The 17,077-nt window shown below is 43.1% G+C and overlaps 1 protein-coding gene and 1 long non-coding RNA gene across 5 annotated transcripts in view; one reads left to right on the forward strand and one right to left on the reverse strand.

Moving 5' to 3' along the window:
- The window catches only part of LOC134344020 (inositol-tetrakisphosphate 1-kinase-like), a 314,618-nt gene extending 299,349 nt beyond the window's left edge, over window positions 1–15,269 (reverse strand). Inside the window, exons 1-2 of one of the 4 annotated variants that reach the window (XM_063043114.1) lie at window positions 15,151–15,269; window positions 11,153–11,302 (exon numbers count right to left, since the gene is read on the reverse strand). In XM_063043114.1, the coding sequence (XP_062899184.1) occupies window positions 11,153–11,302; window positions 15,151–15,191 (191 nt within the window). In that variant the 5' untranslated portion in view covers window positions 15,192–15,269. Of the gene's footprint in view, window positions 1–11,152; window positions 11,303–11,462; window positions 11,892–15,150 lie in introns of those variants that run through there. The other 3 variants (XM_063043133.1, XM_063043124.1, XM_063043152.1) reach the window with 3 other exon arrangements.
- Window positions 12,518–14,202, forward strand: LOC134350475 (uncharacterized). The gene is made up of 3 exons (XR_010018908.1): window positions 12,518–12,690; window positions 13,230–13,331; window positions 13,821–14,202. It is a non-coding gene; the product is annotated as an uncharacterized LOC134350475 (long non-coding RNA).
- Window positions 15,270–17,077: the final 1,808 nt, after the last annotated feature.

Here is a 17,077-nt window from a genome sequence, read left to right on the forward strand (position 1 = left end):
CCAGGCCATCAGAGTGATTAACCTCACGCTGATTTGCCTGTATTTCTAGATACATTAACTGTTCTATTTATTATAAATTATTATAAATTACTATAATTGCACATTTAGACAGAGACTTAACAAAGATTTTTACTCCTCATTATTATGAAGGATGTAAGAAATAAAGACAATTCAATTGCATGCACATGTGTAGCTATTAGACACTACACTGTGCTTAGAGTTTTTAAAATAGTAGCAATACACACAGAATGCTGGAAGAACTCAGCAGGCCAGGCAGTATCTATGGAAAAATGTACAGTTGACGTTTCAGGCCGATACCCTTTTTTCCATAGATGTTGCCTGGCCTGCTGAGTTCCTCCATCATTTTATGTGTGTTGCTCGGATTTCCAGCATCTGCAGATTTTCTCCTGTTTGAGTTTTTAAACAGTGTCAGTTGCAGATAGAGTGGATGTGGAGAGGATGATTCCCCTATGGTGGAATAGTCTCGGACCAGAGGGCACTGCCTCAGAATTGAAAAATGTCAATTTAGAACAGAGATGAGGAGGAATTTCTTTAACCAGAGGGTGGTGAATCTGTGGAATTCATTGCCACAGATGTTTGTGGAGGCCAAGTTACTGGGTATATTTAAAGTGGACGTTGACAGGTGCTTGATTAATCAGGACATCAAAGGTTACAGGGAGAAAGCAGGAGAATGGGGTTGACAGGGATCATAAATCAGCCATGATGGAATGGCCGAGCAGACTCGATGGCCCAAAAGGCCTAATTCTGCTCCGCTGTGTTATGGTCATCCATTTGGGCCAATGGACACCAATTTTTTTTAAAAGTGATTTTTGTTTTTTTTTGACATAAAAATTTCAGACCCTTGCCAAGATGCTTCGAAAAGATTTGACAGTAGCCAAAAAAATTACACTCATGACCAAATTTAAAGGCATCCACCTAACATCACTCATTGTCAAAAGAACACAGCGTCGTACACTGGATGAATTCCTCCGTCAGCAACTATTAAGAATAATACAGTTTTATAGTATTTTCGTAGTATTGGTAGTGTTTTAATTTGCTCTGTATTTTACTTAAATACATAAATTGTTACTCAGTTAAATGATAAGTTTGAGATTTTATATATCACACACACACATACATACACACACCTTTTTAAACTATTTCCATGAAACTAATTGGGCCAAAAGATACTGGTCCTGATGTGTCCCACTGAACACTGCACATTAATCACTCACAGTCAGGTTTTACAGAACATTGTGCCCTCTGTGTTTACTCTATTCTCTATCATCACAGATTATCTATTAGTGGCAAACATCAGCACAGGGGCTGATTAGATAGTTTACAGACAACATAAGAATTGGAGAAGCTGTGGACACTGCCAAAGGATACAGCACGATAGACACAAATGTAATCCAGACAAGTTACATTGCAAGGAGAGACTACAGATTAATCCCCTGGAGCGTAGGAGATTTTAGGGGTGACTGGATGCAGCTACATAAGATTGTGCAGGCATAGACAGGATAAATACACAGTTTTCTTTCTTAAAGACATAAACCATAAGAAGTAGGAGAATTAGGCCATTTGGCCCATCAAGTCTGCTCTATTTCAGCATGGCTGATCCGCTTTCCCCCTCAGCCCCAATCTCCTGCCTTCACCCTGTATCCCTTCATGCCCTGAACAATCAAGAATGGACCAACCTCTGCCATAAAGACTTGACCTCCACAGCCACCTGTGGCAACTAGTTTCACAGATTCACCACCCTCTGGCTAAAGAAATTCCTCCTCTCCTCAGTTCTAAAAGGACATCCTTCTATTCTGTCCCTGCGCCCTCGGGTCCTAGACCATCCTCTCCACGTCCACTTTATCCAGGCCTTTCAACATTTGATAGGTTTCAGTGAGATCCCCCTCCATTTCCCAGAGATGTGGTAAAAACAAAAGAGGGCAAAAGTTTGACAAACACGAGAGGCTGGACACCTTCATTATTTTTCTCTGGAGTGTCAAGAGTCTGCAGGAGACCCAGGAGGCACAGAGAGGTTAAATAGGTCTTTTCCCCCAGGGTCAAATAATAGAGGGCAAAGCTTTAAGATGATTGGAGGAAAGAGAAAATTTCTTTTAATCTTTCTCCCCCTCCATAGAATGCACTGCCAGAAGGGATGGGAAAATGTTCTGCAGGCACATGAACAGACAGGGAATAGAGGGAGATGCATCATGTGCAGGCAAATGGGTTTTGCACAGCCATCATGTGCTGATAGATCTGTCCCTGTGTTGTACTGGTCTATGGAAGGAGGTGTCTTTATACAATGGCCTGCTGACTAGAGAGCAACAAAAGGTTAAATTGAAAATTCTACACAACTAAGACTCCATTCCACATAGCACCTTAGGGTCAACCAATGTAAAAATGATAGCTCATTTTTAAGAACAATGAGATAAAGAGTACGATGCTGCACAGACAACATCATTCAGATACTACAGACATCTGCCAGGAGATCCTGGGCCATGTTTTGTTAGTAAAAGACCAAAGAAATATTGCAATCTTCTACAGTTGTCCTGTGGAAAGCATTCTAACTGGTTGGATCACTGTCTGGCCTGGAGGGGCCACTGCACAGGATTGGAAAAAGCTGCCGGAAGTGGCAAACTCAGCCAGCTCCATCATGGGCACCAGCCTCCCCAGCATCCAGGGCATCTCCAAAAGGTGATGCCTCAAAAAGGAAGCATCCATCATTAAGGACCTTCATGTCATTGTTACCATCAGGAAGGAGGTACAGGAGCCTGAAGGCACACAAGTTTCCCCCTCCATCAGATTTCTGAACAGACATGGAACACTACCTCACTATTTCACTCTCTTTCTGAACTCTGTTATTTTTAGACACATTTTATTGTGATTTATAGTTTTTTTTATTATGTACTACTTCTGCAAAATGACATTTCACAATAGATGGCACGCTATTAAACCAGATTCTGATTTCTTCCCTCTCCAGGGTAGCACTGTGACATAACTCGTAAAGCTCATAACTCGTAACCAGGCTTTCTGACCTCCCACATTCTCTACGCAGTCTGCACTTCACCCTTCACCACGTTAGTCTTCTCCGGATATTCTGGTTCTTCACCCCCCACCCCCATCATGCCAAAGGCACACTGACTGACTGGCTAACTAGCCACCGTAAATTGCTTCAACTGAGGTGGGTTCGGAACAGAAGAAACCTTGGGGACAAATGGTTACAGCGAAAATTAGTGAGGAACTGGAATTGCAGTGAGCTGACCAAATGGCCTCCTCCTTTGCTGTAAGTATACAACACTGCTCCAGGGATTTGCATTTGATTCTGAACCAATTCATCATAATTAATTACAATGGATTCTGGTTAATTGGGCCATTGGTTCATCAGGGCAGCTGCTTATTTGGGACAACTCTTAAAGAACAAAACCTAATTGAGAAAATAGCCAGGATTCCCTTTATTTATTTAGGACACTGTGCTGCTCAATTGGGATAGGAGACCATTGCTAAACGGTTTTTAAACTAGCATCAGTCATGTGCATTTGTGGTGGCCATTCGACACCACACCATCCTTACAGCAATCATTTTTTAAGTACACGCAACTGACGATACTTGTGTTCAAAAAGCAGTTGGTGAGAAATAAGCAATAAGACAATTCAGAACTGCTTTGCTTCACTGCGGTTTCAAGTATTCAAGCTTGGAGATGCCAGAAACGGCTGGGAGTGAAAAATAAAATGGTTTCATTACTTCAACAAGTTAGGTAATATGAAGAATTTGAAGGCAACGACAATCATCTTAAATGTTACAATGAAAATGAAGATTTGGAGGATGCAATCATCAATAGCATTGTATGAAAGCAGTCCATCATCTGCACTAGGTGTCTGCACTGATTTTGTTCATTTACAGCCAATCAAAACACAGCAGTGTACACTGAAATAATTCCTCCATTGATAACTATTTGCAACTAATACACAATTTTCTAGTGCTGTTGTAGTTTTGGTAGTGTTCCAACTTATTCTGTATGTATTTTTTTTTTACTCAGTTAAATGGTAGTTTGTCTTTTTTATACCTTTTTATCTATGTCCATGAAAATTTGACTAATTGGGGCAGCTGCTTAATTGGGCCAAAATATAGTGGTCCCAATGTACCCCAATTAACCATAAAGCACTGTATTTAGAGAAGAGTAAATATTGAAATACTCAGCTCTGTGTATTTGCAGGCCTCACCCAGGTTGAGCATTGGTTTTAAGTTACTATTGTCACATGTACCGAGGTACAATAGCAGTGGCAGGTCAGTGCAAAGAGCAGGGGCCCCCAACATTTTTTATGCCATGAAGCAATACCTTTAAGCAAGGGGTTCATGAACCCCAGGTTGGGGACCATTTTAAGCTCAAGGTAAAGCTATCCAAACTATGTTGAAGTGCATTCTTTATTTTTAAACAAAATAAATCTTATTCTTGTATTATGAATATTTACGAGAATAAACTGTCCAATGCTTTTCATTCCTTATATTCATGTTGAAGTGCTTTCAAGATTCAAGATTCTTTAATGTCATTTCCCCTATACAAGTGTAAAGGAGAATAAAATAATTGTTACTCTGGATCTGAAAAAGTACAAAAAAACCAAGATAAAGAACACAATAAACATAAATAGATAGATTGATTATATGTCCATAAAGTGATGCTAGGGACAGGAGTGTCTGTAACAAGGTGACTCTGACAGGAAATGATGAAGTGGTGATTGCTGGGGGTGTGGAGGGGTGGGTTCGTGGCTGGAGGTGTTGATCAGCCTCTATACACATCACTTCAACAGTCAATCAAAATGAAAAGCAAGGTGGGTCTCAATCTGCGTCTGAGGAGTCACCTGACAGCGAAGAGGATCATCAGTGTTGAGATTCAGACCCATCTTTAGTTCGACCTTCAGACAAATGAATAAAAGTGTTGCAGACTGAAACCTCACAGGGAGGAGACAGAGATCTCTGCAAGTGAGGGAAATCACTGCTCGTGCCATCAGTTTGGACAGAATGGGAGGCATTGCTCCTCCAGCCTGAGTCTGGCCTCACTGTGACAGTAGGGGACATCATGGACAGACTTGCTGAATTGAAATGGGTGCCCACTGGGAGATGCTGTCTTTTGCGGCAAAAAGAACAAAGATTTTTGACAATACAGTGCCTCAATCTGTGTCGGGTCTCACCGATGTAGAGGAGGCCACATTGGGAGCACCGGATACAATAACACAAAGCACTGGAAATGCAAACCTACTTTCTCCACAAAATCCTCCAATGAACCAATGAACCAAAACCAATATTTGATTTTGAGATACAGCGTGGAACAGGCTCTTCCAGCCCAATGAGCTGCACTACCCAGCGACCCACTCATTTAACCCTAACCCAATCACAGGGTAATTTACAATGACCAATTAACCTGCCAACTGGAATGTTCTTGGACTGTGAGAGGCAACCAGAACACCTGGAGGAAACTCACATGTTCACAGAGAGGGCAAATAAGCTTTCAAACAGCAACGGAATTAAATTCTGAACTCCAACGCCCTGAGCTGCAATAGCTCACACTAACCACTATACTACCGTGGCACCCTCAAGTTGCCACAATAAAAACATCTTTGCCTCAATTCACAAAATCACATATACAACTTCCATTGAGATCACACCTTGAACACTGTAAAACATCCAAAAGCGATTTAGAAACGGAAACATAGAAAAACTACAGCACAATACAGGCCCTTCAGCCTACAATGCTTTGCCAAACATGTACTTACTTTAGAAATTACCTAGGGTTACCCATAACCCTATGTTTCTAAGCTCCACATACCTATCCAGGATTCTCTTACAAGACCCTATTGTATCCAACTCCACCACCGTCGCCGGCAGCCCATTCCACGCACTCACCACTCTCTACATAAAAAACTTACCCCTGACATCTCCTCTGTACCTGCTTCCAAGCACCTTAAAACTGTGTCCTCTCTTGTTAGCCATTTCAGCCCTGGGAAAGAGCCTCTGACTATCCACACGATCAATGCCTCTCATCGTCTTATATATCTTATTTGCCCTATATGCAGTGGTGTTTAGCAGGGACGCAATTGTATTGAGGTTTGCCAAGTGGGATTGGAGGCTAAGCATTTATTTCTTCTAGACACAAAGTCAAGAACCAGTGGGCAAATTCCAGGATAGGGGATCAGTCATTCAGAACAAGAGGAGAAAGTTCTACTGCGGATAATTGGAACGCCCAACTCAGTACTCAAAGCAGATAATTCTTTGACACTGGAGGAGAAAGAAAATAAAATCAATGGATCTACCACCCACGCTCCTAATCTGTCACCCATTTCAGCAGCTCTACTTCATTAGGGTTTTGAGCAGATTTGCTATGTCACCAAAGGCAAATTTCTACAGTGGCAAGCATTCTGCTTGGTTGCATCACAGCCTGATGTGGAGAACGCAATCCACAGGATTGCAGGAGTCTGCAGAGGGCTGTAGACTCAGCCAGCTCGATCACAGGCACAACCCTCTTCACCAGAGGACATCTTCAAAAGGCAACATCGGTCATTAAAAACCTTCGACAACTGGGACATGCCCTCTTCTTATTGTTACTATCAGGAAGGAGGTACAGAAGCCTGAAGACACACTCTCAACATTTCTGGAACAGCTTCTTCCCCTCTGCCATCAGATTTCTAAATTGTCCATGAACACTACCTCGTTATTCGCCTTTCATTGCACTATTTTGTAATAATTTTGTCTTTGTACTGTATTGTTGCAACAAATTTCACCACTTCAGTTCAGTTTTCGTTTATTGTCATTTAGAAATGCATGCATTAAAAAATGATACAACGTTCCTCCAGAATGATATCACAAGAAAAAACACAGGACAAACCAAAACTAAATCTGACAAAACCACATAATTATAACAGACTCTCCCCGCTGTGAACCTCTAAGCGCCGCCAACTCGCACCATTGGAAACACTCAATACAATACCATTGGAAGCACCCGACCACAGCAGTCTCTGAGTCCGCCTGAAAAATTCGAGCCTCCGACACAGCCTCTCTGAGCACCATCCTCTGCCGAGCGCTTCGACCCCGCCCTGGCCGCCGAGCAACAAGCAAAGCCGAGGACTCGGGGCCTTCTCCTCAGGAGATTCTGGACCACACAGTAGCAGCAGCAGCGAAGCAGGCATTTCAGAAGTTTCACCAGATGTTCCTCCGTGCTCTCACGTCCGTCTCCATCAAATCAGGATTGTGCACGGCACTCTACTGGGCAAATAACAGACATCACCACCGGAGTGGCTGCTGCGAGCTGCGTTGTGCCGCCATCCCAGAACTCACAAAACTAATAATGAAACTAATAACCTTACTCGAGTTGGGCATCATGACGGAGATCAAGAAGCAGGAGTGTGTCAGAGTATTGGACCTGGAAGAACCAATGGTTCTTTATCCTGATTACACTTTCAAATGACTCCCATTCTAATCTGACAAAGACTTCACTCTTCCTTGAAATCCACATCAATTTGCCCCTCAGGAGAAAATGCATTCATTCATTCATTGCCTGGTCCATGGATATTCTGACCTCAGGCATTACACGTCACCAAAACTTGTAACTCCATGACAGATCCATGCTAACAGCAGGCTAGTTTACTATAATAAATCCTGGAAAGTGTTGAAGATGTCGTAAATGTTCATTATATAACATTTGAACAAACTGATAAATTAACTAGGGTGTTTAAAGGTTCTTTATTCAGAATGGTAAAATGTATTGCCCTGGACTTCTTTCAAAAGGCTTGAGATTTTCCACAGGATTTTAAGATCATTCTTCACATTTTAGGCTGAAAATAAATACTAGCAGATTACTTCCTTTAACAGTGGAGCTTAAGGTACAATCATAATTCATTTACATATCACAAAGCACATTGAGATATTGAAAATGGGGTAAGAGGAGCTACATAAGCAGTAGTCTCTTTAATTCTTTAATAACAACCCTTGTCACTAACTTACATTTGTCCCATCTAAGAAACACACTGGGGGCACTGCAGTAGCACAGCGGATAGTGTGACACTATTACAACTCTGGGCATCAGGGTTCAGAGTTTAATCCCGGCTCCAGCTGGAAGGAGTTTGAAAATTCTCCCCGAGACCACGTGGGCTTCCTCCAGGGTGCTCCAGTTTCCACCCACACTCCAAAAACTAACCAGTTAGTAGGTTAATCGGTCTTTGTAAATTGTCCCATGGTTAGGCTGGGGTTAAACAGAGGAGTTGCTGGGTGGTGCAGTTTGAAGGGCTGGAAGGCATCTTGAAATAAATAAATTCCTGTGATCGTGATTTCAAACCTCCAGAATGACACCCTCTTCAGGCCAGGTTCTGTGAACCGCAAATTTCTTTTTCCTCGCAATTCTCCAAGTCAAAAGCACATTTGTTACAATGCACCAAAAGGTAACCTCCTGTAAAAGCTGGATTCTTTCTCATGTTCTCAATATTTATTGTTTATTTATTATTAATATTATTTGTCTCTCTTTTGTATTTGCACAGTCTTTTGCACACTGATCGTTTGGCTGCCCTGTTAGTGCAGTCTCTTATTGATTACATTATGGTTATTGATAATACCCATGAGAAAACATATCTCAGGGTTCTATATGGTGACATATATGTACTTTGATAATAAATTTACTTTGATCTTTGAGAATGTTCTCTCTCCACTGAAGCTACCTGACCTGCTGACTATTTCCAGCAATATCTGTCTTATTGCATCAGAACAGACTCAGCAGTATGAATGGCCTAATTCTGCCCCTACGTCTTCTGGTCTTATTGGTCAGGGTGTCAAAGGTTACGGGCGGAAGGCAAGAGAATGGAGTTGAGGGGGATAATAAGTCAGCCATGATGGAATGGTGGAGCAAACTGGATGGGCTGAATGGCCTAATTCTGCTCCAATGTCTTATGGTCTTTATTAAAACTCCCAACTAACTCGGCCTTTGAGAAAAACATTGAAAAAGGTAAAAATTATGGCTCCAATTGCAATAAATACCACTGTGTACTGTGCTGAAAATGAAATAAAATCAGATGTGCAATTATCTTACACTTTCATGATCAGCCGACAAAAGCTGAAAGTCTGAAATAAAAACAGGAACTGCAGACAAACCCCAGCAGGTCTGGCAGTACCTGAGGCAGCAGAAACAAGGGTGATAGTTTGCATTTTACAACAAAGCGTCTTTGATCCAAATCATTACGTCAGTTTCTCTTTCCACAGATGCTGCCTGACCTGATGATTACTTCTGGTACTATCTGCTTTATTTCTCCATCTCCTGCTTTATTGTTCAATTTAAATACACAGATTTTTATTTGAGGCCATTGAGAGGGCTGACACTGCATCTGTCAATAGTTCACCCCAAATCGATGCCACCCCCATGAATGTAGTCACAAGTCTGGGGAATATTTGTGAAGTTCATCTATTCTACTCCAGATTGTTTAATGTCATTTCCAGTACACAAGTTAAAAAAGAATGAAACACTCATTACTCCAGATCTGATACAGTACCAAAACACAACAATGAAATCATACACAATAGATAATAAGACTTCCATACATTGATTGATTGTGTCCATAAAGTGCCATTAGGCATAGGAGAGTCTGAATGCAAACTGACTGACAGGAAATGATGGAGGGGCGAGTTAATTGGTGGAGGAAAATTACTGATCAGCCTTACTGCTTGGGGTAAGTATACAGTTCATAGAAAACATACCCCTCCAATACAATTCAAAACACAAGACCAGTTTCAAAAGACTGCCAACATCAACTTCAGACCAAGTCATGTACCAAAGATTTGCATCAAAGATTGTAAACTAGTCCAATCTAGCTCTTATTGTTATTGATTGGCAAACTTGATAAATGGGGCTTGAAGTGCATTATAGTAGAAGTATGCAGATGAGGGCCCAAGCACAGAATTAAATAAGGAGCTATTTATAAGAAACACAGCTACTCAGCAGGCTGACTTTATATGGCAGAACACAAACCTAAGAGATTGTGCAGATGCTGGAAATCCAGAGCAGCAGCCACAACACACACACACACAATGTTGGAGGAACTCAGTAGGTTAAGCAGCATCTATGGGAAAGAGTAAACAGTCAACGTTTCAGGCCCAGACAATTCATCGGAACTGTTGGGGGGGGGGGAAGATGCCAGAAAAAAGGTAGGGAGGTGGGGGGGAGGGGAAAGAGGACAAGCTGGAAGGTGATAGGTGAAGCCAGGTGAGTGGGGGATGGGGAGTGAAGTACCAGGCTGGGAGGTGATAGGTGAAGCCAGGTGAGTGGGGGAAGGGGAGTGAAGTACCAGGCTGGGAGGTGATAGGTGGAAAGGAAAGATAAAGGGCTAGCGAAATAGGATAGGAGAGGGGACCATGGGGAAAAGGGAAGGAGAGGGGGACACGGGGAGGTGATGGGCAGGTGAGCAGAAAAGGTAAGGGGCCCAGAGTGGGAAACTGAAATGGGGAGGGGGAAAATAATTTTTCAGCATCTGCAACAACTCTTCCGTCTGTGGCAGCACATTAACTTCTGATTTAGGTTCTAAAGCAGCAATGCTTCATGTTTTAACCAACATGGAGATCCCTGCGCCTCTTTAGCACAATCATTGAGGCTCACTATAAAAGGAAGGCGCAGCACTAGGTACTAACTCGGCCATCGGCTCTCTCTCACCCACCCACCCCGAACTCGTTCAGAGCCACTTTCTCCACTCCCCCTTAAAAAGCAACTTCCATCAGAAAAGAACCGTCCTCTTCCACCGCGATTTTCAAAACACCGTGGTGGCGGGAAGAGGAAAGAGAGAAGGGGGAAGGCAATATTCTACAATTGCTCAAACGCATGTCTTTTGATCCAAATCTTCGTGTTTTTTTCAAGTATGTGAGCAGAGGGATTAGCGTGTAACAAACGCAGCCTGTAGCCCGCGCCGCGAACGTAGCCGCCGTCCGGAGGATTAAGGATTAGTGCCGACTCTCTCTGCCCCCTTCCCTCTTTAAGGCTGGGCTGGCTTGCACATGGGAGTACTCAAAGCCTGCCTTAATCAAGCAGGCGTTATTTCCTGCTCGCCATCCCCCAGCCCTGCCCCGACCGATTCATTTCAAACGCTGACAAAATAAAAGAACTAAAGGGAGGGGGGGGGTGTCCTGTGTTTACCTGCAGAGATCCGCGAAGGCCTGGAAATTCAGCTTTTTGATCTTCTTCTCGCTCAGCCAGTACCCGACTCGCTTCCCTCTCAGCCAGGTCTGCATCTTCAAGGCGGACAAGTGCGGAAGTAAAATCGAAACTGTGTGTAGGTTAGCAGACCTGCAAATGAATGGGTTAACGGGAGGGAAGGGGTGGAATGGGGGGGAGGAGGAAGAGATTGGGGGGGAGGAAGAGAGAAGTTGAATTAAGCCAAATGGTTAAATGTAACCGTGCAGCCAGAAAACATTAACCCTTTCTTTCATTTTAAAAGCAACATTACATTTACATCCTCTGCTTGCAGTGTTGAACAAGAGCGCCTATGCATTTACATTTTTCTTCCAATCCACGATAGCAAATCCAGGAAATACATTTTTTTTAAAAAAGCAGGCAAAATATAAAAACCTAAATCGATGCTGAGTGCGGGCTCATCACAAACCCAGGAGTACGCGCTGCTATCGCTGCTGGAGCTTTTGAGCCAGGCGTCTCTCGGCTCCGCACCGAGTCCCCGTCCGGTTCGGCCCACACACCGCGGGCTGCCTTCAGCGCAGTGCCGGCCGCCAGCCAGCCGAGCCCTTAGCCGCGCACACACCAGGCAGGGAAGCAGGGCCAGAGAGAGACCAGCGGTCGCCTGCCGCCAGATTCTAGCCTCCACCCCCCACCATTGAGATCAGCGGCTCGGCTCGGCTCGGCAGCGGGGAAAGGGAAATAAAAAGCGGCGGCGGCGGCGACAGGGGGCGCTCCGAGCCGCCGCTCGGCCGTCCCCCCGCCCCCGCCCCTTAAAGGGGTCCGGTCTGGCCGTAGCCCGCCGCCCCAAACATCCAGTTAACCCGGCGCATTCCAGTCTCGACACTACTCTGCAATACCATCTCAAATCTATAAGTTACTGCATTTCTGCTCCTGGTTATGTAGTCAAGAATTCAAGTAATTATTATTATATCTCTGCATTTGATGTACAGATATATAAAATGTATGCATTTGTTTATTATTGAAAACGAACAACTAGCTATATTCTTAGAAACTACTGCCATTTGGGTAACATATTATTTTTTCTATAATACTAATTTAAATGGTATAGGGTCTCCATTCTAACGACGTTGCTCACCAAAAAAGTACTGTATTTACAGTACATGACACTTGTTCTCGATTCGTCCAATAACGAACTTTAGCTAATGTAACCTCCTACATTAAAAATCAGATGAGTGGGTGTTAACATACTCAAAAAAAAGTATATTGGAATAATCACAAGAGATTCTGCGGATGCTGGAAATCCCTAGTAACGCACACAAAATGCTGGAGCAACCCAGCAGGTCGAGCAGCATTTATGGACGGGAAAATAAGCAGTTGACTCTCGGGCTGGCCGAAACCCTTCACCGGGCTTGCCCTCCTCCCCGCATTTTCGTTCGGGCACCTACCCCCTTCCTTTCCAGTCCTGATGAAGGGACTCGGCCCCAACCGTCAACTCCATTTCCAGAGATACTAACTGACCTGCTGAGTTCCTCCGACATTTTGTGAGTGTTACTACTTTTTATATTGGAATAAGGATCTGTGAAAGCACGGGACATGGGTTAAGCTTCTCACACGTACTACCTGATATCAGATAAAATCAGTCTGTTGGGGAAACCGAGTAACTCCACAAAACCCTTGAAGAAAATGTCCAAGTTGCAGAAGAGGAATAAGGAACTAACGCCCAGCTGGGGATAAGAACTCGGTTCTGAGACACTCACGACTCTGATTGGGGCCGGAGAGCGGGCAAGAACAACCGTTTTCAACCCGAGGGAGAACTAATAATGATAATAACTTATTTATAGAGTACTTTCATACAGATGATGTAGTTCAAAATGATTTACAATGGGATAAAGTGCAAACATGAAAATAAAATATTAAAAATAAACATGAAAATAAAATATTTAAGAATGTTGGTTAAAAGCAAGATTAAAGGAATAGGTTTTGAGCTGACATTTAAAAGTGTTAATCGAGGCTGCATCCCCTGTAGTTTTAAGTATTAAACTGAATGGGTGGCTGATTGCAATGTCTGGGAATTGTGCAGGATGATGACGACAACTCGTCAAAGGAAGGATTTCTGCTCTTCGCAAGTGGACACGAGAGAAGACAACTGGAAGGGCGGGCAACGGAGGAGTTCAGGCTTAAGGTGATATTGTCACGCATAGAAACCATTCTACTTCTATGGTCTTATGGTCTTATGACCAGTAGTCCAGAACACTAGTTCAAGCCCAGTATGCACCAGATCCTACCTATTGTCATTTTCCACAGAGGATGTTAAAAAGTTGCTTTGATAATAATGAAAGCTGAATCAGTTTAAGAGGTCTACAAACGGCCATTTATAGAAAAGATCAAGAGGATATAAAAACTGATGTAGAGTATTATCGAATCTGAGCTCAGTAACTAGGTTTGGCCACTTCTATGCCTAGCGTCATCAACGTTTGTGTATGAGATATCGTATGTATTAACATTTATTGTGTTTTTATTACTGTGTTATCTTGTTTTATTTTGCACTGCATTGAATCCAGAGTAACAATTATTTCATTTTTCTTTACAATTGTGTACTGGAAATAACATAAAGCAATCTTGGGTATACAAGATTTAAGCCAAATCTTTTACATTCCTGCTTCACTTGCAGCTAAGGCAGAGGTTCCCAAACTATCGATGCCATGGACCAATACCATTAAGCAATGGGGCCTGAACTAAAGAGAGGACTTATCATCTACTTCCGCCAATATTGCCACCTTGTTTGTTGCCTGTAGGAACTTGCAATGTGCAAATTAATTGCAGAATTTCCAACACAATATTGAGTGCACAGTTAGACTGACTGTAAGAAAAAAATCGGGACTGAAATTATTGTGTAAACACAAAACCGTCTTCTCATTACAGCAGTGTATGAAATTCAAACTTTGCACCTCCAGGTAAAATAATCGCATTTCTAAATCTAACTCCTGAAGATCTAAATCAGGTTTAATATCATTGGCATTTGTCATGAAATCTGTTGATATGTGGCAGCAATACATTGCAAAACAATAAAATATAAATTACTATACATATGTGTGTGGGTGTGTGTGTGTGAGAGAGAGGGAGATAAGATATAAAATATATTAAATAAGTACTAACAAAGGAAAGCCAAAAATAGTGAGGTATTGTACACGGGTTCATTGTCCATTCAGAAATCTGATGGTGGAGGGGAAGAAGCTGTTCCTAAAACTCTGCGTCTTCATTGAGCAATGGATAGTTATTGAAGTTACAATGTGTAGCTTATTGAAGTTGCAATGTATAGCTTATTGAAATTACAATGTATAGTTTATTGAAAATACAATGTATAGCCTTTTGAAATTACAATGTATAGTCTATTGAAGTGCTGCATTAGATTTCAGTTTTCTGTTGATATATATAGGAAATCTAGACTCGACATTTTTAAGCACTTAAATAACGGTGTTAAATAACGAATGACGAATGTTAATAAATAACTTGTCTAAAATGGATTGGCGGACTGGAGGAAATATAAAAAAATGTCGATTTACTTTATAACATTTATGTAACCAAAGCCACCAAAATGTAATATGTTATCAACAATCTCTCTACAAAGCACTGAACTATTTACTGGGCATCCCGAGATAGCAATAACGCCCTGCGAAACAGACAACGCCTTCGCTCTGTATGTGAAGGGAAATTCGGGCTGCTCTGGCTGAATACAAAGGCAAACCAATTACTTTTGGTGTTTTGCCCTCGGTCTCACTTCTCAGTTCATCAGTGAGTGAAGCCGATCTTCAGGAGAATTTGGAAAAATCTATCAATACAATTATTCCAGCGTTACAACGCTTCAGCCGCGGAATTCTCCGGCACGTCCTGCCCTCGTAATCTGCTCCAAGTAAACAGACTGTTCAATCGAAACGTTATCTAATTCGAAAGGCTCCGAACAGTTACAACAGAGACAAACATCGGGAGGTTTACAAACTTACTGGAAGCCAGAACTTTCTTTTTTCCACCACAAAAGTTGCATTTGTCGGCCAGCGCGTCCCTCACTGGGATTGTTTTTTTTAAGTAGAGAATTTATTGGACAGCGACTTTTGCGTAACTGTTGACGTTTGTGGATTAGAGCCCCACGTTGATCAAAGTGGAGGTTATTCCTGGGGATAAATCTTTAAAGTAATTATAAAAATGGTCACTCCTGGTCAGCAAAGGAAACGTAGACAATACTGAGTGCAGAGCACCGATCTAAATAAAATATTAGGCCAAGACAAAGCACGTCCTTCACGTAAAGTTGAAATGACAATCATTTCCTCCAGGTCCAACATATTTTTCTGACTCTCACAGCTATCTGGACTATTCTTCTTCTCACCCTGTCTCTTGCAAAAACGCCATCCCCTTCTCGCAATTCCTCCGTCTCCGCCGCATCTGCTCTCAGGATGAGGCTTTTCATTCCAGGACGAAGGAGATGTCCTTTTTTAAAGAAAGGGGCTTCCCTTCTTCCACCATCAACTCTGCTCTCAAACGCATCTCCCCCATTTCACGCACATCTGCTCTCACTCCATCCTCCCACCACCCCACTAGGAATATGGTTCCCCTGGTCCACACCTACCACCCCACCAGCCTCCGGGTCCAACATATTATTCTCCGTAACTTCCACCACCTCCAACGGGATCCCACCACTAAGCACATCTTTCCCTCCCCCCCCCTCTCTGCTTTCCACAGGGATCGCTCCCTACGCAACTCCCTTGTCCATTCGTCCCCCCCCCCCCCATCCCTCCCCACTGATCTCCCTCCCGGCACTTATCCTTGTAAGCGGAACAAGTGCTACACATACCCTTACACTTCCTCCCTTACCACCATTCAAGGCCCCAGACAGTCCTTCCAGGTGAGACGACACTTCATCTGTGAGTCGGCTGGGGTGATATACTGCGTCTGGTGCTCCTGATGTGGCCTTCTATATATTGGCGAGACCCGACGCAGACTGGGAGACCGTTTTGCTGAACATCTACGCTCTGTCCGCCAGAGAAAGCAGGATCCCCCAGAGGCCACACATTTTAATTCCACATCCCATTACCATTCTGACATGTCTATCCACGGCCTCCTCTACTTTAAAGATGAAGCCACACTCAGGTTGGAGGAACAACACCTTATATTCCGTCTGGGTAGCCTCCAACCTGATGGCATGAACATTGACTTCTCTAACTTCTGCTAATGCCCCACCTCCCCCTCGTACCCCATCCGTTATTTATTTATATACACACATTCTTTCTCTCTCTCTCTCCTTTTTCTCCCTCTGTCCCTCTCACTATACCCCTTGCTCATCCTCTAGGTTTTCCCCCCCTCCCCCTTTTCTTTCTCCCTAGGCCTCCCGTCCCATGATCCTCTCATATCCCTTTTGCCAATCAACTGTCCAGCTCTTGGCTCCATCCCTCCCCCTCCTGTCTTCTCCTATCATTTTTGATCTCCCCCTCCCCCTCCCACTTTTAAATCTCTTACTAGCTCTTCTTTCAGTTAGTCCTGACGAAAGGTCTCAGCCCGAAACGTCGACTGTACCTCTTCCTAGAGATGCTGCCTGGCCTGCTGCGTTCACCAGCAACTTTGATGTGTGTTGCTTGAAATTCCAGCATCTGCAGAATTCCTCATGTTTGCATAACAATAATTTCCTGGGGTTTGTAACACCGAGCGATGCAACGTCCTGGCAGCCAACTCTACTGAGAAGGTGCCTAGACTGTATACATAACCAACACATTTCTGCTGAACTCTGGACCACAATTATTTTAATACTTGTATAAAGCATTTGTCTTTTAACTGGAATTTACCATGAAAGCCTTGCCAGTTTGGAGAAAATGTGGTTTCTGGTGATGGTCCGGAATTGTTGTCACTAACAGAAAACGGCCTGGCTCTCCAAGTAAAACA

The sequence above is a fragment of the Mobula hypostoma genome, chromosome 1, assembly GCF_963921235.1.
Source record: "Mobula hypostoma chromosome 1, sMobHyp1.1, whole genome shotgun sequence".
Classification (NCBI taxonomy): Eukaryota; Metazoa; Chordata; class Chondrichthyes; order Myliobatiformes; family Myliobatidae; genus Mobula; species Mobula hypostoma.